The sequence below is a fragment of the Octopus sinensis genome, unplaced genomic scaffold (assembly GCF_006345805.1).
Source record: "Octopus sinensis unplaced genomic scaffold, ASM634580v1 Contig20003, whole genome shotgun sequence".
NCBI classification, from domain to species: domain Eukaryota; kingdom Metazoa; phylum Mollusca; class Cephalopoda; order Octopoda; family Octopodidae; genus Octopus; species Octopus sinensis.
The window spans coordinates 7,607-31,850 of record NW_021836805.1 but is presented as its reverse complement, the minus strand read 5'-3'; the positions used below and the strand labels follow the sequence as shown (position 1 = coordinate 31,850).

At 35.9% G+C, this 24,244-nt stretch overlaps 1 protein-coding gene across 1 annotated transcript; it reads right to left on the bottom strand.

The window, feature by feature from the left end:
* Nucleotides 1-552: 552 nt before the first annotated feature.
* LOC115232212 lies at nucleotides 553-23,522 on the bottom strand. Its single transcript, XM_029802056.1, has 2 exons — nucleotides 22,976-23,522; nucleotides 553-800 (listed from the first exon to the last, which is right to left on the bottom strand). Exons 1-2 carry the CDS (start codon nucleotides 23,520-23,522, stop codon nucleotides 553-555), a joined length of 795 nt encoding a protein of 264 aa, XP_029657916.1.
* Nucleotides 23,523-24,244: the final 722 nt, after the last annotated feature.

Below are 24,244 nucleotides of genomic sequence, written 5' to 3'. Positions count from 1 at the left end.
ATGATAAGACACGCAAAAGTCGTGTTTTTTCTGATTCACAAAGGAAGACGACATTGCCATGTAATTCGTTGACATCGGCCACACTATTTGCAACCAATCCATCGACGTCTTGTCCATCCTGTGGTATATTAATACTACACTAACAAATATAAGTTGTTGTGCCATTCCCGTGACTGCGGCATAATCCAAACACTTGTCCATATTCACGTTGAGTTGGTCCAATAACAATTCCGTAGTCGCCATGTCTGGATTGGGCGTTGCCTCGTCAGAATAAATGTTATAAATTGTCCTCAACACGTCGGAAAATTCGTCGAGTCGATCCAAAACCTGCAAAAATGACAGCAGTGGTTTTACTCTAAACACTTGCAGTCTGTCTGTTAATAAATTCATCCGCTTGTTGAATTTTACATCGAAATCGGACATGAGTGGAGTTGGATCAAACGCGGGAAACCCACATTTCTCGACCATCTCTTTGATAGTACCAAATGGAGATGCCAACATTCTCAAATCCTCCACTCGTTTTTTATATCCCAACCCGACCTCCTTTAAATATTAAAACACTCCCAACACCTTCAACTCGTTTATCAATGTCATTGTTGATTCCACGGAATCACCATTGTCCGTCGACAGAAGTAGTTGCTGTTGCAGCCAGTAGTAGAACTCATTTGCAGATTGTGACAACTCAAAGTTGTCTTGAAGTTCCCTCAGTTTCCCTGTCCTAACCGACATTATTTCCCTCATTGTCGACATCCGAGACTCCAATCCATTCAACTGTTCTCCAAATTTGTCCGTCTCCTCTGCTATTAGAGAATAATGCCAGTTGATTACTGTTGTCTACTTTTTCATAGTCCTCCCTAGAACAGCCAGACATGACTCAGTCCAATCTAGTTCCTTCGCCAATGTCGCACTGTCGTCGTTGAGGGCGTCGATCTGCTTCACATTCCGGAAACTAAACGAAGATAGATTGGCCATAATGCAGTCCATTTCTTGGTTTAGATTGTCTATTCGCGCAGAGAGTGCCTCCACTATCCTGAATGTGGAAAACTTGTGACTAATTTCAGCATATTTGTCAACCAGTTCACCCCATTTACAGTTATAGTCCTCAAATCTGCACAAATCAGACCCAAATCGGAACCTTTGAAGGACTTGAGGATCCAAATTATAGTTTTGCTGAGAAAAATATTCCACTTGGGATTTGAGAGTGAGATTGATTGGTTCCCTCAGGGAATCTCAGCTTGTAGTAACTCCATGCGCTTGATGACTATTGAGGCGCTCAAATAGTCGCATTGTTGATCGAAGGAGGCCAACTCTTGCGCTTTCAGATCAACCCAGTCCTCGCATTGTCTGACAGAACGCCCAAACTTGTCAGCCATAATTTCAGTCGTCGATATCTACAGTTTATAAAACACAAAACATGAGCATTTGAGTCTTTATTTGGGTTTCGTAGGAATATTCCACCCTTTCGAGGATTTCCAATTCCTATCAACATCGGCCATCGTCTCCCCTTCTCGGGGACTAAAAACGTCCCTCATGTTCCTCTGTCTCATTTTACTCTGAATGTTCAGCAGCAGTACTTCCAGGTCATTCTTTGCTCTAATCTAAAAGAGTCTGATTTATCAAATCCACCTTTTGGGGCGAACATTCAATTTGTAGGAGGAAAAATCAGCCAATTTATCGTTCAGTTCGTCGACCGTGGAAGGCAACGAGGCATTAGTGAGAGATTCCGTCGTGTGGACTATCCACCCCATCAAATCCTCCACATTAAAATTGTACTTGTCGATCTGCTTCTCAATATCAACCGTATCCCTCAATATCTATAGAAAGAACTAAAATGGCAATTCTACATTGGACAGTCTCTGGATACTCACGCTGTCTGCTCTCTGTTTGGAAAAATACTGATACAACGAGGACACATAAGTTATGATCGACCGACTGTCGGGTCTGTCCATTGCCAGATCTTGGAATATACATAAAACAGAAAACCAGAAGGGTCGAGGATACTTTCAATTCCCAAACTGTGCTGAGCCACAGAAAATGCGTTGTTGAGGTTAAAAGAAAACTCGTATTTCCTGAGTTGGTCATAGGATATGAGATCTGGCCTAGTCAGATCACTCACCTGCAATTCTAACCTATGTCTGTGGATGAGGGCATTGAATGCCAATCCGTCCTTCCATGATGTAGTAAAGTCCATTATATCCACGTTCAGATACTCGGCTGTCTTGAGCTGACACCAACGCAGCAAAGCCTCCGACCGGTCCCTTCCCCCAACCGACTTATTGGTGGGGGCGGACGATCGACAGACCACCTCTCTGGCCACATGCATGGAATCCTGTCGGTCAATGTCGGACACCTACAATAAGAAAAATGAAAAAAACCTGAAAACTGAGTATAATAATCCAAATTAGTCCAAGAATTAAGTCAGGGTTGCCAGTGTATATGTCCAATGGTTGGATATTCTCCAAATGGACGCGATAACTCTCAAGGAAGAGTATAATCTTGTGGAGATTCTCCAGACAGTATATCCCCATCGTATCATTCCTCAGAGCAGGCTAGACATAATAATATCAAAGCAAGTATAATTAATTAACGTAGCAAATAATAATCGATTGATTGTCAATCTAATCAACGCGCGAATGCCTAAATTCAATACCCACTAGAAATGAATTATGACCAAAGAATTCCCGACAATTAATTAATGATTTTCTAATGAGTGCTGCTGCCACCCAACGATTGATTGTCAATACTTGTAAGGATAGAGATATATTGATTAATAAGTGCTGAGTAGCGGGAAATACCAGTGTTTCTCCTGTAAGCACTTCGAGGAGTGTTTTGAGTACTCGTCCATCGGCCAAGTCGACGTAGAGGTCGGTCACGCAAAGGTCGCTGACTTTTGATATGTGACTGTTGATCCATCGAGTGAAAGTACGCTTTTGGATGTTCTCACGTTCGACTGGTGGTTTAATAAAGTTTGTTACTTTTGTTGTTAGTTCGGTATCTTTCGAAAGAGGCGAGTCCTACATTCAAAATGTTGGGGTCCACAGGATTATGAGCGGTTGCCACTTGCATGACTATTTTTTGATAAGAGTATCGGAATTCACTAACCTCACAAGTTTGAGAATGCGATATCTATTGTTATCAAATAAATATTATTTTATTTCATTTTTATATAATAAAGTATATGTTCTATTTTTAATATTAATTAAAGAAAATATCAAGTAAATACAAACACGAATCGGAAAAACAGATAATTTTCTCATAAATTACATAAACACAACTTTTTTTTCGGCGTTCCAAAGTTTCTCTAACATTTTGAACACAACTTTTATTTGTTGTACTTTTATTCGTTGTAAAGAATCATATATTATATAATACTAGCTCGGCAGCTCGCTTCGCTCACCGCGACCTAGCTCCTGCGGAGGGCCTGTTTCATCAAACAACTATAAGTTTATGTAGATGTATAAAACTACCTGGTTTAATGTAACCCTATTCTATCGCCTGTTGATAAACGATGTTTGTCGTCCGTCCTTCCTTGGCATATATGAATAAATTTTCTCTTCTGCTTACCCTCGAGCATCCCACATACAGCTGTCCATGTGAAAAGCACTCACTCTCTAAAATAACCCAACTACCTTTAATGACTGTCCCTGGGCCTTGTTATTGTCATTGCACACTTTTTTTCATTTTTTGTGGTTTATTTTTTTTTATATTTAATTTTTCATTTTTCCTTTGTAATTTCCTTTTTTTTTTTTTTTGTTTTTTACTGGCGGAAATGGGGCAGGGGGAGATGCGGCAGGCGGAAATGCGGCAGGCAAGAAAGCGACACACAAAAAAGCGACACACAAAAAAGATTTAATTAATTACCTTATTAAGCTGACCGTTTTTTCTTCAGCTTCGTTTTTCCTCCTTCGGTTATCTATTTAAAAAATTATTTTTGAATAATAAAAAAGTTAGGAAAAGAGGCATACCGAAAATAAATTCTATCTTTACGAAAAACTCAAGTAAATAGTTAATATTTTTACGCAAATTCTTCTGATTGCGCTGTCAATTTTTTTTTTTTTTTTTTTTTTTTTCAAATTAATTGGTGGTAATTGTGTAATGGTTGTGCTAATGTGTTTCAACTATCAAAGTGTTTTTCAAAATCTGTTAATTGCACACTCTATTCAAGGTCGTGCGTCAATTGGTGGTAAATTGTGTTAATGATTGTGCTAATGTGGTTTCAACTATCAAAGTGGTTTTTCAAAATCTGTTAATTGCACACTCTATTCAAAGTCGTGCAATCTGTGATTGCACATTCTGTCAAAGTCAAATATGATAATAGCTTTAATTTTGATTCATGGTCGATAATGATATATGCATTTAATTTAAAGAGAAAAACATAGGATGAATTGAATTTCTTTATCGCGAATAATTGGAGTTCATCATTGTTAATATTCTCGCTGTCGTTTTCATCAAGGATATTCTTAATACGTGAGATTTTTGCCTTGAAGGTTTTAATGGACCTCATCATGAATGTCGAGGACATTCGAGTTGTTCATTTTAATCAAAATGCAGAAAATAATTTTTTGATTTTTTGGGGGAAAGGTTTTAAGGACTTCATCATGTAAGTCGAGGACATTGTAGTTGTTCATTTTAACCAAAATGCAGAAAATTTTTTTTAATTTTTTGGGGGGGAGGTTTTAAGGACTTCATCATGTAAGTCGAGGACATTGTAGTTGTTCATTTTAACCAAAATGCAGAAAATTTTTTTTAATTTTTTTTGGGGGGAAGGTTTTAAGGACTTCATCATGTAAGTCGAGGACATTGTAGTTGTTCATTTTAACCAAAATGCAGAAAATTTTTTTTAATTTTTTTTGGGGGGAAGGTTTTAAGGACTTCATCATGTAAGTCGAGGACATTGTAGTTGTTCATTTTAACAAAATGCAGAAAATTTTTTTTAATTTTTTGGGGGGGAAGGTTTTAAGGACTTCATCATGTAAGTCGAGGACATTGTAGTTGTTCATTTTAACCAAAATGCAGAAAATTTTTTTTTAATTTGTTTGGGGGGAAGGTTTTAAGGACTTCATCATGTAAGTCGAGGACATCGTATTGCCAATTTGAAGTTGGTGTGCACACACAGACAGACAGACAGACACACACCATACCATTTTATTATGTGACATGGTTTGCGCGATACCTATGGTTTGCGCGTTACCTGACGTGACCTTGAAATGTACAATTATGACATTGATGGGATTAAATTATAAATCTTTTAATTAGACCGCGACTCATTCTTATCATAATAATTTACTAAATTAGCTAAAGACTCTCTCATTTTGACAAAAAATTATATTTATAGGAATTTAATTATCAGAAATTAATTTTTTTGGTGGAAAACCTAAATTTCTTGATTATTTCTAGCGTGCAAGTATATTTGCAGCAATGTCCTCGTACAAAGTTATGTAAAGAATAGTTTGGAATATCAAATTTTAAAAGATGCTTTACAGGATAAATTTCCTGAATATCTTACAAAGAAAAAAAAAATATAGACTAGTTAAGAAAATTGAAAATTTTACTGTAATTAATGAAGGGTCATATACAAATTGTAAATGTATAGATTGTATCTTAAATGTGCGAATTCAGATCACAAGCTAGTGATTTGTCTAGACAATGAACCCGAAATGGAGATCGTTGCTAAAAGTTTGCATGACTTCTCGCATGGAGGAGTTAACAAAATTGAATATGAATGTCGACAACGATATTTCACAGTTAAAAACGAGATTATTCGAAAAGTCATTCGAAACTGTGAAATTTGTAAATTTGCGCGACCCTTAAAAGTTTTAACTTTTTTAAATCTAGATTGGAGATATAATAACCATGTCTTTGCATCTTGCCCAAATGAAAGATTTCAGATAGATCTTATAGATCTGAAAAGTTTTTCTACTATAAATAAAATTTTAAATGGATTTTAACGGTCATTGACGTATATAGCAGGTTAGTTTTTATCAATTTTTATAGATTTGCATTTGCGAGGCCGCTCTACACTAAGTCCTCAAATGAAGTTTGTGAAAACCTTAGATCATTATTTTTCTTAAATGGTCCGTGTCAATTTCTTCAGTCCGATAATGGGACTGAATTCAAGAATCGTGAAATGACCAATCTATGTGAGGAATTCAATATCAAACGAATTCACGGAAGGCCAAACAATCCCCGCTCACAAGGGATTGTCGAACGCTTCAACCAGTCAATTACAAGAAAAATGGCAAAAATGATCGACAATGATAATAAAAAGTGGCTGGAAAAATTAGAAAATGCAGTGTACAGTTATAACATTTCTGTCCACTCATCTTCTAATGAGAGCCCTTTTGAAAGATACCGGGGAATAAGTGGAATAAATACAATATTTTATGGTTGTAATTATAAAATTATCCTTAGATAATCAATAATGATTTGTTGAGTCTGATCAAGTCGATGATGCAAACAATTGTCCGAGTCCAATTGAAAATTCATGTAATTTGAATTTCTAATGTAGATGATTGTAATTATTCGTTACAAGTCCGAAAAGATTTCAGTTCGAAATTAAAGAATGTAATTATTCGGCGTGTATTTTATTCGGACTGTGACAAACTATGCCGATTTTGAAAATTTTATTTTTAAAAAAATTTGAATTTTTTACCGGCTTAGTGGTGTCAAAACAATACCGACAAAATTAAATCTGAGCTATTAACGACCACCTGTCTAAAAAGATACAGTTGTTGGTTAATAAAGATGCTCATCATCATTCCCTCAGTGAAAAAATCTTTATTACAATAAAAAAGGTCAGCTGGTAATACGAAGCGTGATATTCGGCGGACAAAATTTGACGATGGCATCTATTAGCTCATCGAAGGAGTTGTCTAAATGACTCACTTGAACTATATGTTCGACACCCACTTTTATGGCACACCCATGTTGTACTCTCCTGCTGTTGGAGAAGGGTCATAAAATGTCTGTTTTGACATTTTTTTTCTTTAGGAAAGATTCCAACCTCTTGAAGGAAGGCAACTGACTCCATTTCAGTACGGGGAAGTTCATAGTCCTTCAGTTTTGAAAATTTTCGCATGACAACTGTATCATTCATCTCCACAAGCCGGTAAAAAATTCAAATTTTTTAAAAATAAAATTTACAAAATCGGCATAGTTCAATTTTTTAAATTTTCGATCTAATATTCATAAAAATTTTAATTAATTAATTTAGTGCCTATTTTCGTGATTCATGAAATGCAACAGTACCATCATGTTTATACCGCGAAATATACAGCCTTTGTCCAGCCAATAGACCTGGGAATCATAAAAAATTTAAAACGCTTTTCAATAAGCATAAATTTGCATATTTAACGGATTTATTAGAACATAAAGAAATATCCGTTCATAGTTCATATAAAAAGCTCACATTAAAGGATGATATTTGTTAAAATGGCATGGGAAGATGTATCGTAACATAGCATTTCAAATTGTTTCGGAATTCTAAATATGATAGCGTGAAAAATAAATCAGAAGATAGTATCGCAACAAAAAAGATTTATTAAAAAACATTGAAAACGAGCATGTTGTCTTACTAATCTCATCTATAAAACGTTACAAAGAAAATATAGTAATATCTAAAAAAAACAAATGGGAATTGAATTTTACTTTAAAAAATTAAGATTTTTTTCATTTACTTTAATTACAAAAATTATGCTAACTGAAGACATTAAAGTAGTTTCTTTAAAAAATTATCGATTTTATTCTCTAATTGGCCAACAAAATTGAAGGAACCAAAAATGGCCAATTTGAGAGGTTGAGTGTATTTTCATTATTTTAAAAATTTTTAATAAAAAAATCGTATTTAGCGAATACAATGTTAAAATCACTAACATATTTAGAAAATATTGAAATGCTTTGAGAGAAGAAGTGCGACATTTTGCAAGACAGAGATCAAAATATGTTTGGACCAACGAGAGACTCAACAAAACACTTTCTTTTACATCAGTTAAACCAGTATTTACTTTCTAAAATAAACATAATTGTATTTTATAAATCATAAACCTCCTTGTTCTGTAAACAGTATGAAACGCAGAACTCGTATACTTTAAAGCAATCATTTTGTATTTCAAATTCTTGATCAATGTGCTTGTTAAAAGTACAGCAATGTTCTTCTATTTCAATGTTTTTACACACCAAACCTAAAACAAATAAAAAATAGAAATTATATGTGAAACCTCTGTCATCAATACTATTGAAGGGTCCAATAAATATTTTTGAACACCATTGCCGATTTCTGTTGTTTAAATAATCAAAATCTTCTATTATTTTTTTAATTTTTTTAATTCCTTTTTTGCTATTAAATTTTTTGTTCCTCTAAAATTTATAAAATAGTTTCAAGATACCAGAACTGCACTAAAATAAAATAGAAATAAAATATTTGAAAACAATATTATCGAAATGACAATCACTTTTCTGTCAATTTGCGTCGAATTGGACCACAGAAAAATAACATTGCAACTAGAAAAAAATGTTTATAAAAACTTAAGTATTTATTTTAAATAAATACTTATTTTGTTTTTTTTTAATAAATACAATATTTTAATATCAAAGATCAGTTCACAATCGTGATTAAAAAGACACTAGACACCATACGTCCGGAATACAAGCTTGTAGCTACGACGGAGAATCATGTAACAAGTATTGCAATGGATGTTGGGACAATCAATGAACGAATGAGTGGAGGAAGTAGCCACAAATCTTATATATTTATATCCTTTAACAATATTTTATATAGTCATAATCACATGGACTGCAAAAGCCAGCTAGGATCCCGTAGAATTAAAAAAACACCGTGGCATATATCCACTCGACATTCTTTGAAAGATACTGGAAAGCATACAAAAGGAGAAAATGTGTGGATTTCCTATGCGTTCTACGAAAAATAAATTTCACGTCGAAGCACAACTGCAGGACAATTCCAAATCTGGATCGAAGATAGATCTTTCAGTTAGAAAAAAGTTACAGATCTTTCAGTTAGAAAAAATTTTATCTAACAACCCGCAGTGACATCGAATATTATTTTAATTCGGACATTTTTCCAGTTATAAAACCTTTTAAATAAAAAATTCAATAATGCGAATCTAATTTTTTATCGGCACTGTAAGTGACCTAAATATTGTCAATTTTTTTCAGTTATAAAATGAATCCGGAAAAGAATTTAAGTTTTGAAAATCACAATCTCAGGTTTCTTTAATATGACATTGACATCACTCATAATTATTCTGAAAGGCGAATAAACATTAATGCTCACAATTCCTTACATGTCACGTCCAATAGTTGCATTTCGAACAATGCTGCGTTAACTTCAAATGGAAATAAAGTTAAAGTCCTTACTTTAGCACATAGAGAATTTATAAAAAAAACGACAGAGTTGCCCTTTCTTTTTTAAAATCCTAATACCTATAAATATTTAAACATTTATTTTGAACCTATATTTGAAAGATTCCCTCATATAAGAAAGAATATTTTTAAAATAAGTTTTATAACAGAATAAATTTTTGTCAAACAATATCACTTCCTCAAATGAAAAATGCTTCCATTTTAAATTCCAGTGGTTAGCAACCCAGTTTCAACTCGAATATTCCAGATTAGTTAGAATAATTAACTTATTTGTTCTCTCATAGAAAGTTCTTTTTGTGCTGCTGGCATAAGCGAAACCTCAGTAACTTCCAGGGCTTTGGTTTTGCGGTGCCCTTGTTGTTGTAGGGATAAGTGATACAGTTGTTGTGCAAAATATTAAAGCTGAAGGACTACGAATATTCACGTTCTGAAATGGAATCAATTCCCTTTCTTCAAGATGTTGGAATCTTTCCGAAAGAAAAGAAATGCCTTAGAAAACATTTGATGACCATTTTCTATCAGCGGGAGAATACAACATGAGTGTGCAATAAAAGCGAGTCCCGAACTTATACTTCTCTTAGAAACGGTATAATAATAGAGTACTTAATTTTTAGGTACGTGGCTTGAAAATACGACAGTTTTTTTACAATCATTTATTAGTTTTATGTATACGTGGAGCTTCAAAAGACACAATTTTATGGTGTTGGCGGCAACTGGAATGGGCAACTACAGGATTTTTAATTGGTCTCACTCCCAGTGTGAGGTTTTGCTGATTATTAATTTTCTGAACACACTGATTGCTATTATTAGATTGTACAAGTGGAATTGGAAAAGTTGTCCAAGTTGGTGAGAGAGCGTTTTCTAAAACGTAAAAACAATACAGGAAAGATTCTCCCTCAGCAAGGCAATTGAGCCATTTGGACAACTCCTTTGACGAAATGATAGATGCAATTGTTAGATTTTGTCCCCGAACATTACGCTACGTAGAAACAGCTGATTTATTTTTTAATAACAACTAAGGAAATGATTATAGGCGTATATATGAAGCCCATAATAAACGGAAATAACTCTCTTTCAATAGGAGGAATGGTGCGTTTATTGTTTTTCAAATATGGAGAAAATCATGCAATTCATCAAATAGGTCAGTTGACTAATTTGATATTTCAACAATTCTAACTCACAAGCACAGTAAAGTAGTTAAATGCTTGAATCTGAACCTATGCAAGAAATTTGGAATTATTGTCGAAATAAGTGTAAATACGACAACTATAACTGACAATGCTCTGGAAAACAACACTCCATATAAGATCGCGCTTAACGAGATTCGAATAACCGGAAAGCCGCTTGAAAGATTTCAAGGTTGAAAAATCCATAAATATGATCTGTTAGCAATGAATTGGGAATTATTTATAAAAGTGGGACTAAGAAATATTCGGACTTATTTTGACTTCTTTTGATCGCTCCGTTACTGCGGCAGGTTCAAAATATGCTAATATTTACATAAGCAACTTAAACAGAGCAATTAATTAGTTTAATAAACCAATCGCTTCCCTTCCTAATGAAGCTTGGACGCTTAGCCACATTAACAAGACACGACACATGTGAGACCCGGTGGCTTCTTCAGTTGAGGCAACGCAACGTCAATTATGTTGGCGGATCCACTTCGGATAAATGGCTTCGTTAACTTCTAGTAAATTACACTTAAATTGTATTAAATAATAAACTAATATTATTCGGATATCCAATTAAAATGTATTAACAAATAGCGGGAAGAAGAGTATGAAAATAAACGTGCCTGTGGCTAATGAGGATCCATGTATTATTGAAAAAGAAAGTTAATCTTAGTTTAATTCTTTGTTCGATAACTGTTAAACTATTTTTAAATTATAGTTTAGTTACACAAACGAACCAAATTTAGTTTATCTAATAATTAAGATTGTTCTTTTATGAACAAACGAACCGTTGACCCGCCATGTCACAACACTCTCCTATTCGTATTGCAGTAGGGAAACTGATTCGTATTGCAGTAGTGAAACTCGGATATTCAACTTCTCTATCAATAACACTATTTGTTGCCCTGACAATTTGATCGTTATAGTTACCAATACCGTTAATAATATCTTATCCAGATAATATTGGTTCCAGCTTCCTCCTTTTCGCCTCTGATCCGTCTCATTTTGCCGGACTTATGGGACAGAATACAGCGTCCGTGTCCTCGACAGGCTTTATTGATGTCTCGTGGTGGCTACTTCCTCTATTCAGTTGCTCATTGATTGCCTCAACATTCATTAAAATACTTGTTACGTGATTTTCCGACGTAGCTAAGAGTTCTAGACGCATGTTCTCTAATTTCTTTTTAATTACGATCGACTAGACATAGACATGGCTCGAATCTTCACCTTGTACCTAATATATACTATAATTAGAACTAAATTGAAATTTTGAGGGAATCTAATTAATTCCAGAAACGAACGAAATGTTTTAGCAAATACTCGATAGAAGGACAGAGTATGAGTTTTTTACGACAAGAATAAAACTAAGAATGGAAGAATTAAATAAAACTTATTCAATTTGGACTATGAAAAAGATTTGATACTCAGGAAACTAATATTGAGATCTATAATCGTCAATTTAAAATTTATCAAAACAAAATATTTTATTTAAAGCCAAATGAACAAACAGTTATTAGAACTATTATAAACATGACTTTTCAGTCAACTTCCTTAAAAATATATTTAAAAACATACCAAATTGTCCAAGTCGTCCAAAAAGTCAGCAGAAAGTCTTTCTATGCAAAAAGAACATATTCTTGGTCTCAGTTTGATTGGTGCCCAGGTTATTTGTATGGTGGGATGTAAATTTTCTCTTTTCAAGCCCTCAATATATTCAGCTGTAGACAAACAATTGCAGGAGTTCATGATTAATGTACAATGTCAGCGCTATATACTCATTAAAACCATTGGGATAGCGCATAATCGATTATTTAAGTTATTTCAAATAGAGTGTCTCTATCTGAATTTGACGGCAGGATTCTTCAAACTTAAAAATTAAATTTATTGTAATTAAGCTAAATATTGTATTTAATTGAGAGCTGATCTTTATAATAATTATGCAATAATCAAAATATTTTTTTACAGTTCGATTACTTTTAATGATAGAGTATAATACGTATTTGCTATGCTTGACATATTTTAAAAAGAATATATCAAATTTGACTCTAACCATATTGGATAATGACATTTCTTATTTACTGTTAGAAAACATTCGACAGACAGTTAAAAAAGTTTATAATAAATTATAGCTCTATTCTGAAGAAAATATTTTGAAATTGAGTCATTTTTAATTGTCAAATAATTAATTTTCAGAACTTTAATTTTCATAATAGCTGAAAAGTAATTATTCAGATCAAAAAATCCATTTTCAGGATGGTAATTTGAGTTATCTTTGCAATCAATAATTTTATTTAAAGTTTCTCGTTTTTGTTTTATATTTGCTCTGGATCTTTAATTGTCTATTCCAGTGGCTCGCAACCTGGTTTCCGCGAAATTTATTATAAATTTATGTTTTAATATTTCACCATAAGGATTTTTAACGTCACGGATATTATTTCGTTATCATTAGATTGCAGAACAGGCCTTGATTTAGATTGATGTTTTCTCATAGATATAAGCTGTACCTGGAATTTGATTCGGTTGGGAAGTTAGGAAGATGTAAATCGTTCATTCAAAAAGTCTCAATATATGTGAAGTAGGTATAATCTATACAATTTTCCATGTTAAATGATAACAGTTTTAAGCTAAATGGAAACACGTTAATAAATTTGTAAAACTGTAAAAAATCTTTTATTAAAATTTCATGTTTTCTAAAGCTAATTCCGCCGGTATTTTTCCTTTATATGGGCAATACAATTACAATACAAATCAAGAAGAATTAAATGTTTGCCTTTTTATTAAAGCTTTTTAAAAATTGAAGACGACATTCTCTTATTAATAAAGTTCTACGAAGTTCATCACTTAATAAATCAGCTCTTTTTTAGCAAGGTTTTTTAACATCTGTTTTTAATACAGACAAAATATGTTCAACAGAATTAACCATTTGACTGTGAGGAGCCAATCTTAAAAATTTATGAATCTTAAATTCCTCTTCTAATAAAATTTCTTTAATACATGAATGGCAAGGGGCGTCATCCAAGACAACTACAACTTTAACGTTATCTCATTGGTTCAATTGCATTTTCTTAACGAAATGCTCCTCGTTTAGCGTCATAATGTATTAGTCCAAGGGAACGAAAACACCCAATTATGTAAATATTAGCATATTTTGAATCTGCCGCAGTAACGGTGCATCTAATTGCACTAATTGATCTCTCCTCCGATTGGGAGATCTAGAAATTGAGATTACTCTCATTCATAAAAAATTGGTAAACTTTTACTTTGATAAGTTAATAAATTTTTAAAAAAACTTTTCTTTTTCTTTATTTTCAATATTATTGGCTTTCTCAGACTCAAACCTTACTCTTTTGAGTAAATAGGTCATTAAATCAAAATGTCTAAAAACTGTACTCTTTGATTTAGCCAATTGATGAAATTCGGAGAGTTTGTTCCTTAACCACTTAATGTTATTAGAGGATTTTCTCCAATATAACTGCAAATTGCCATTTTATGAATTTCTATAACTTTGGCACAATAATCTCCTCCACGACTATCAGGTTTGTTTCCTATTTTTATTCAACGATAGGTCGTAGGTTGAGAAACATTAAGCTGAATAGCTAAGCGTCGCCAATCTTTATCCGTATTATAAAGATCAAAAATATGTGATTTTTAACAGACCATTCTAATTTTTGTTATTTGCTTTTATTTACCATTGCTTAAAAAAAAGAAAATCTTAATTTTTTTTATTTTTGAACAGTTTTTGCATCATGAAATCAGGCCAAAGGAAAGTGACCACCTTATTGAACAGTTGGAAAAAACAAGATGTTTTGCTTGAAACTGGCTTATGGAATACAACTTGATGGAAGGCTAGAAGACTCGCAAGAATCCTCTGTACTTACAATCATGATGGTCATGGAGAAAAGTTATGTTAAGAAATAATAACTGAGGTTAGCATGAAAAGCGACACTTCGGTGCCTTGTTTTTATCTTCCCGTTAATGATTTCCCGAAAACAATTCTATTCTATTACATTTTTCCATTTAGCTTTAAATAATTATTATTTAGGTTGAAACTATTTCATTTTTTGAAACTATTATCATTTAGCATGAAAAATATGTATTAACCAAAAGATAATTGTGTTAATGAATTCGTTATTGTCGGCCTAGCCAGCTTAAATCTGGGGCTCCCGACAGAACAGTGATGTTTTTAGTTTTTATATGTCTTTTATATCAACTTGTATTATATCAACTCGTATTTTTTAATAATAGAAAATTTTTACCGCAGAAGGACATGATTACATTCACAATATTGTGCCATTCTCAGATCACGACCTACTGGTAATTTAACAAGCATAATACATTAGATCCCAAAAATTTATGAAAGATCTACAACATTGAGTAATACTTAGTTCTTTATTGTATGTTAAGAAACTCCCATTACAAAAACAACTTTATCTACTCAGAAATTCAAAAGTACAATCACAACTCCAGGTGAAACAGTATTCAAAACATTTTAGATACTTCTACAACTAAAGCAACTTCAGGTAACTTAAAATACAATACATTCTAGATACAAGTACAACTATAACCACTTTTGGTAATTTAACAATCAATATAGTATAGATAATACCACTAATAGGAAGCCTGTAATAAGTAATACACTGAATAATTAATACACTTTAGAAAAAATTTCTCTAAAAAAGAATCTTAATCGTATTAATTTTCATTTGTTAATATTTTTATATAGAAAAAACATCACTCAAAAGTCCTAGAGGTAACTAAATTTCATTCAATTGTATTAGAAACCAAAATAGCTTATAAAAAGAGTTTACCCCAAATATTAATTTTGTTAAAGATAATGAATTAAAGATCGATTATACCCACATAGTTGTCGCTGTTCTCATAGTTCTAAGCGTATGTATTATTGCTCTAATTCTTTACGTAATTATGGCACAGAAAGAAAAATACTTTCAAGCAAAACCAAATAATGAATATTCTCAGAGGTACCTACCTATACTTTATTAAAATTAGGTCTATGTCTCGTAATAGGATAATTACCAGAAACTAATTTCTTCTTTAGGGTTAATTAACACTAATATTAACACTTATTTTTTGGAAATTTAATTTTAATATTCAGGGCATACATTGAGTCAGTTACAATTAGGATAATCTTTAAGAGTAAAGCTACAGCAAATAGCTCCAAATTGTAATAGTAGTCTTTCCATTTTTTCTTTTGTTAGTGGAAGAAAATTGAATATTTAGTTTCCATTTACGCGAAACTTAATAAATTTACATTATCGCTTCAGGAAAAATATTAAACTGTTTGTATTTTAAATGTAAAAGTAATTGAATTAAAACGAAAAATCAAATTTTAGAGGGTTTTCGTTGATAAAATAAAATTTCATGTTTTGCCGATTTGCAAGAATTTCTTGATGAATCAAAATGCGCATTGAATGATACAGTTCTCCAGGACATCAAAGATCATTTGGTTATATTGTATGATAACATTCTGAAATATTTTCCGGATAAACTCGAGGACATTACAGATGCTGCAAACATTCTCGGAATCGATATATCAAGAGCTTTTGACTCAATCAATCGTCAGAAATTGATGGATTTCCTAACAGAATTCCTTAACAAACCCTCTGCCCGGATGATCAGGGAACTCTTATCAGAAACCTATCTATCGGTCAGGGTACGTAACAAGTACTCTAAGCCATTTGAAACAACATAGGGAACACCTTAAGATGATCCGTTATCTCCTATGCTGTTTGTCATATATCTAGAAGATACACTGAGAGAATTAAAACTATGAAGGAAAAATCAACATGGTGGCATACGCAGATGACCTGGATTTTATTTTCTCTGTCAGGAATGTTCTAAAAAGCTTATTGGACGTGATGCTAAATAAACTTGCAGGGTGATTTCTCAATGTAAATGTGGAGAAAACAGAATTTAAGAAACTTGTATCTCTATTGGATACGAACAAGACCTGTTTATATAATAAAACATGCAAACACCGCACTACGCAACCTAAATGAAACACATATGATAATACAATTCACTTGTAAAACCTATTCTCCTCTATAATGCCGGAACATAAGGACTTTCTGATACGGACAATTTCAATCAAGACTCGTTCAATAGAGATCAACTTCTGCGTACTCTAGCCTCCAAATGCCATTCGAGTCTCAGCTGTAAAACAGTTTATGTCAGGATATCAAGCAAACTAATCTATCGAGATTACAGCATGCAGGTGAAGGTTACTCGGACACACCCTAAGGATGAATTTGGAGCATCGGCAAACACCTCTATGGAAGACTATTTTGTAACTCGTTTCTGTGGACGCCCATGAAATTGTCTCCCAGTGACACTGAAAATTTTAAGAACGGGAACGATCTTGACGCATTACGGGACGTCGCCCAAGATAAAAGGAAATGTACCAAACTAATAACTTTTATTGTTATGCTGCAAAGCTTTGTCATGGTATCGCAAAGATTCGTATAAAAATAGTACAATAAAGTACACACAGTTTATCGTTTAGCAAAAAATGTTTTTTATTGGATTTGATTACAATAGTTTAAATGTTAAAACAATCATCAGAAAAGAATCGAATTTAATTAAGTTAATAAACAAAACTAAGCCAATGTTAATTTAACGCCTTCTTGCTTTGGAAGATGTCCTCGCAATAGAAGCGTTACCATGAGACAGTGAAGGGCCACTCGCCTGAACGAGTTTATTACACCACATCTCGGCCAAGTCCTTGCAAATTGGACTCCTCATAATACCTGACTCTCCGCCTGGAATAAGTATTCCGATCCATTAGTCCTCGTTAATCGAAACACAAAGGAATGCTTCACATAGTCATCGGCCAATGCACAGAATGACCCATTCATCTCCCATGGTGCTTCCCCTCGAAATGTCTCAAACGGTTTCTGACTTAACTTTAACACAACTCGACCTCCTTGGCAAGTTTCACGTTCTTGTAAAAGTAGAGATATCCGTCATTGAGGACCACATAAAGTGACATCCAATTCCTACGACTACTCCATTCACACAAACCTTCTTAAAGCCTTCTTATCTGCATTAGCCCACACTGTCTTCCTCTGTAGTGTCCCCTCAAAGTGTGCCGGCAAATCACAGACCCCATAGATTGGAGGAGTATTCTCGGGACTTAATTTCTTTGTAGAAACCAACGACGTCATTCTTTTCAATTTCAAAGCAAGTCCTCCCTGTTCTGAAACAGGTTTATATTCTAATAAGCACGTTTTTGGGGGACACAGGCTTCAACTGGAACTTCTTGTTCGACATCAGTTTCACACTTGCCGTTCCCTATAAAAACATATTTCCACAAAATAAACTCTGAGAATGTTCTGGAACCTCAACGGAGACACTCACACTACTAATAACCAAATAAAACCAACCTGACGTGAATGGAATCCTTTTCAGAACTCTTTAAATCAACGATATAATCATCCACGACTCGTTTGGTGAGATTAGACACCCTCAATGAAGAAAACACATCCTCCCCCGACACCTCCAGTCGTTCAACCTGAGTCAACTTGTCCACAATCGCCACAATGGAGTCATATTTATCCATCGACTCCACAATCTGCTTATGTCGTCTTATCAACCTATCCACTTGATCCATCGAGTTCTATGTTATGTAATCACATCACACAACTCCCATGTCACTGTCCTTGAGGTAGCCCACCTTCGACTTGTACCATTCTTCGGCTCTTTCCGCATTCCCACAAAACATGTTTATGTCAAGAACTGCCAATATGTCAGGAATATTACGTAATTCGGTGATGAACTCTCTATCAGTCAATGATTGCATCATCTCTCCCCGCCGGGTTGTGAGCAGAAGGACTGCCTCAGACACATTCTCCATCCGAGGATGACTTTGTGAGACCAGACAACGCCCAATCTCGACATATTTGTCGAACAACGCGTCATATGCGGAAATATCCCAACAAATTCGGGCATTCTCTTCACACACTGCCTGGATATCACTCATTGTCCTAAACAGGAATGACACTCACCAATACTGGCATTCCTCTGTGGACAGTTGGCCACACATGTATCCCACCCACTTCATCAACATGTTGTGAAGACTCCAAAACTGCATGAGGAGATCTTCACTGTCAATCTGACACATGCTCAGTTCGAGGAGACTATTCAGGTTCATCCACGCAGTCTCTGTCTCTGCAAACACACTGCATATGGCATTCCGGTCATCTCCCGAGTACTTGTCCACCAACATGTTCTTTTCCAACTGGAAGGACTGGAACTACAACTCCAACAGAGGACTATACACTTTGGGTCACAGTCGAGAATGACTTTTCATAACTGTATATTCGCTTGTACATCAACTGGGCACTCATTGACTCCCTGTTCTTGCACCTTTCGAGGTAGAGCTGGACAAATCGGGATATTTCCCCCATAAAGTCACATATTTCTTGTGACTTGTTGTAGTAACTGCTCAGGGACACTTTCTCTCCACAGTACTCCAATCCTGTCGAAATAATCTCCTCCAGATCTTCCAGTTTGTTCAAAATTATATTCTGCCTCTGTCGACAGTCTACTATGAACTGGCTATCTCCAAGCCCATCCAACAAGGTCTGGAACTGCTCTACAAGACTTCTCCCCGTCTGTCTTATCCGCACACACGTGTCCTCCATTAATTTATTCTGACGCTAAAAATGATTAGTTGTAGAATACAGAAATGGTTGATAGGTTTCCAAAAATCTCCATATTTTGAGCAAAAAATATTTTTTGTTCAAACCAAAAGTCACTCATAACATAGGAGTTGAAAAATTGCATCATTGCCCTCAAAACAAAGACGTCCTTCTTCCTTATTGCGGCCTGTTCTAGGAGGTTCCCATACTGACCATTCAATTCCTCCCTCTCCTCCTTCAACTTGTTCCTACACCAATTAAAGGCCAAGAACACCTCTGACTGACCGACAAAGACTCCACCTCCTCTAACTCAGTGCTTCGACTGACGAGCGCATTAACCTCATCGATTCCATTGCGGACAATCATCTCTCGGAGTTCAAGACTCCAGGACACCCACTCGTTCACATAAATATCCTCCCCCGGATTCACTTCTCCAATTAGAAATGAGGACTGCAATTCTATCCATTCCAGTAGTCCTTCCATTTCCACACAACACTACAAACACTCCCACTCTGCCAATACTGTATAGTAGTCCTTCAACGTGCTCAACTCCCTCGAACGGTCTTGGATTCTTGTCTTTAGTGTGTTCCACAGTGATTCCAATTTATAATTCCACTCTGAGAATTCGACGGGAGCGGAGCCAGTCTGCACAATGTCCACCGATTCCTCTAACACCTCAGTAACCATTGGCTCAATCGAGTCCACTCTACCCCCCAGTGTCCCGAGATCAGCCATGGACAGTTCAACGTATCCTAAAGTGGTGGGAACTGTCTCCTCCACAGCACACATCATCCGTTCCACCAATGACACAACATATTTAAATTTGGCTGACATTCTTAAAGCCTTCTGTACAGAAATGATCCTCTCTCGGTGGGAGTCAACGACAGAAACTCTAACACTCATTAACCTTAAACTCACCGTTCAGAAATGTTTGGAGACTCGGACTCAGCTTCCCTCATCAACTCCTTAGGCACAATTATAACTACAATATTACATCACATTTCTCGAGAAGATTGGCTGCATGTCTTCCACTCAAAATATCACACCCTAATTTGGAATCGACGACGATTAGGTCCATGTCATCACTTCCTGTGACTTCAGGGTCCCCCGGCTTGAGCAGAGTGATTACCTCGTCCTTCAATTCGTTGACGTCCCCATACAACCGAGCAATCTCGCTCTCATATTCAGGCATGTCAATACTCATTTGAGCAGGATTCTCAATATATCAGTTAATATACCATTTCCTCAATGTCAAAGTGTTGGAGGTGCATGTTCTCTACTGGCAGAGAATACTGTTCTTCACGATTGACCATCCCCTGAGTACTGGGGACATTGTTTAGTCCAGTCAACTTATCTCTCAGGGCGACTGACGAGTAATTAAACTACAAATAACTCAAATCAATATACAATATCACACAAATCTTTAAATTCCACGAATTTGGCCAAATTTTTGAGTTGTTGTATACGCTCACACAACCTCCGACCATTGTCGTCCAGTCTGAACACAGTTTGGATGAAAAATCACCTGTTAAGTACTTCCTGTACTTTGTCTCCAATCTCAGGCACGTTGAGCTGTTCGGATACTTCCACCAATCGTATAAATGGACTTTGGAATGATTCCCCTGTCCTTTGGTTGACATATTCTTCCAATTCTTCAATCACTGGCACCAAATCATCATAAAAGTCCTTAAAATATAACTAACTGGCCACCTTCGGAATAACTATGGACAACATTGCCTCGTCTTCTTCCAACTTTCTCCCAGCCTCCTCTAAACTCTCCTCATAGGACTTTAAATATCTCAATATATTATTTACTTTGTATAAAATAAATTCTTCAATGTCCTTCTTGCTCTGAGCAACCTGTCCTTCCACAAAGTCCCATCGGTCATTGAGTGCGTTCGTTTGCTAATGTAATTTCACCACGACTACAAACCGAGATGAGAATATGACGGTCGAGATCAGTCCCTTCCGACAACAAATCTCTCCCAAACTCGACAGTCTGTTTGAAAGAGTCTTTTTCTGACTGAATTAATTCGTCATAGTCGTCAAATATCTTCAATAGATTTTCCCAATCGCTGATGGGTGATTGACTGTGGACGTTCTCTGATAGATCGAATTGTGATAGCCAAGCATCCCATTTGTCCAGTTTTGATATAAATAGTGAGGTTTCATTGGCTTCCTCCATTCGATTCTGATACTTTCTCGCCTTCCAATCACAAAACAACAAAAATACATTTTCCGTGATATCATCAAGCCTTCTAGTAATCCGAAACACATTTTCCATTACTTGACCAGAAAACTCCTCATCCAACGACTTCACATCCCCGACCTTATTCACAATACTCTCAAGCTGCAATAAGAACAGTCCACTACCTTTGTCCTTAACTTGTCCATATCTGAGTCAAAATTCTGGAGGCGTCTCCTCAGGTACATCAGTCGACTCAAGTCCGCGTCTTCAACGTCTGTCTCAACAAAAGACTCGAAAAAATCAACTTCCTCCTTTAAACCAGTAACAATGGTCTAAAAACCTCCACTTCTCTCAGAGAGACTGAAATAGTCTCCTTAAGGAAGGACAGTCCGACCTCTCTCCACCGTCTTTCCAATTCCGACAGCCAAGACCTCCACTGGTCGTTGACCTGCGTGGACAGACCCTTGACATATTGCACAGGATCAGTCTCCTTTGCCCCTTCCAGCCAGGATTCGGCATTCCTGTTAACCGAATCAACCTAGACTACTGAACACACAAAGTTGTACTTTTTCTTGCATTTTTGTACTCTCATCGAGCATCACGGTCAAATTTACTTTAGCTGTCTTAACCGATTCTCGTGATTCCATTTCGAGGGAGGCCAGTCTCCTGCTCTACACACTACCTCACTCATAATACCTCAAGGGATATCCAATCGCCTATAAAGCTCAGACTCCTGATTATCTGATTGTATGATAAGACACGCAAAAGTCGTGTTTTTTCTGATTCACAAAGGAAGACGACATTGCCATGTAATTCGTTGACATCGGCCACACTATTTGCAACCAATCCATCGACGTCTTGTCCATCCTGTGGTATATTAATACTACACTAACAAATATAAGTTGTTGTGCCATTCCCGTGACTGCGGCATAATCCAAACACTTGTCCATATTCACGTTGAGTTGGTCCAATAACAATTCCGTAGTCGCCATGTCTGGATTGGGCGTTGCCTCGTCAGAATAAATGTTATAAATTGTCCTCAACACGTCGGAAAATTCGTCGAGTCGATCCAAAACCTGCAAAAATGACAGCAGTGGTTTTACTCTAAACACTTGCAGTCTGTCTGTTAATAAATTCATCCGCTTGTTGAATTTTACATCGAAATCGGACATGAGTGGAGTTGGATCAAACGCGGGAAACCCACATTTCTCGACCATCTCTTTGATAGTACCAAATGGAGATGCCAACATTCTCAAATCCTCCACTCGTTTTTCATATCCCAACCCGACCTCCTTTAAATATTAAAACACTCCCAACACCTTCAACTCGTTTATCAATGTCATTGTTGATTCCACGGAATCACCATTGTCCGTCGACAGAAGTAGTTGCTGTTGCAGCCAGTAGTAGAACTCATTTGCAGATTGTGACAACTCAAAGTTGTCTTGAAGTTCCCTCAGTTTCCCTGTCCTAACCGACATTATTTCCCTCATTGTCGACATCCGAGACTCCAATCCATTCAACTGTTCTCCAAATTTGTCCGTCTCGTCTGCTATTAGAGAATAATGCCAGTTGATTACTGTTGTCTACTTTTTCATAGTCCTCCCTAAGAACAGCCAGACATGACTCGGTCCAGTCTAGTTCCTTCGCCAATGTCGCACTGTCGTCGTTGAGGGCGTCGATCTGCTTCACATTCCGGAAACTAAACGAAGATAGATTGGCCATAATGCAGTCCATTTCTTGGTTTAGATTGTCTATTCGCGCAGAGAGTGCCTCCACTATCCTGAATGTGGAAAACTTGTGACTAATTTCAGCATATTTGTCAACCAGTTCACCCCATTTACAGTTATAGTCCTCAAATCTGCACAAATCAGACCCAAATCGGAACCTTTGAAGGACTTGAGGATCCAAATTATAGTTTTGCTGAGAAAAATATTCCACTTGGGATTTGAGAGTGAGATTGATTGGTTCCCTCAGGGAAATCTCAGCTTGTAGTAACTCCATGCGCTTGATGACTATTGAGGCGCTCAAATAGTCGCATTGTTGATCGAAGGAGGCCAACTCTTGCGCTTTCAGATCAACCCAGTCCTCGCATTGTCTGACAGAACGCCCAAACTTGTCAGCCATAATTTCCAGTCGTCGATATCTACAGTTTATAAAACACAAAACATGAGCATTTGAGTCTTTATTTGGGTTTCGTAGGAATATTCCACCCTTTCGAGGATTTCCCAATTCCTATCAACATCGGCCATCGTCTCGCCTTCTCGGGGACTAAAAACGTCCCTCATGTTCCTCTGTCTCATTTTACTCTGAATGTTCAGCAGCAGTACTTCCAGGTCATTCTTCTGCTCTAATCTAAAAGAGTCTGATTTATCAAATCCACCTTTTGGGGCGAACATTCAATTTGTAGAATGAAAAATCAGCCAATTTATCGTTCAGTTCGTCAACCGTGGAGGGCAACGAGGCATTAGTGAGAGATTCCGTCGTGTGGACTATCCACCCCATCAAATCCTCCACATTAAAATTGTACTTGTCGATCTGCTTCTCAATATCAACCGTATCCCTCAATATCTATAGAAAGAACTAAAATGGCAATTCTACATTGGACAGTCTCTGGATACTCACGCTGTCTGCTCTCTGTTTGGAAAAATACTGATACAACGAGGACACATAAGTTATGATCGACCGACTGTCGGGTCTGTCCATTGCCAGATCTTGGAATATACATAAAACAGAAAACCAGAAGGGTCGAGGATACTTTCAATTCCCAAACTGTGCTGAGCCACAGAAAATGCGTTGTTGAGGTTAAAAGAAAACTCGTATTTCCTGAGTTGGTCATAGGATATGAG

What these genes read in the sequence shown, in the direction of transcription:
- LOC115232212 (XM_029802056.1), bottom strand. Translation starts at nt 23,522, where the DNA reads ATGGCTGACAAGTTTGGGCGTTCTGTCAGACAATGCGAGGACTGGGTT. An exon ending in CTATGAAAAAGTAGACAACA is followed by an intron (nt 801 to 22,975) that starts GTAATCAACTGG and finishes ATTCTCTAATAG; the next exon opens with CAGAGGAGACGGACAAATTT.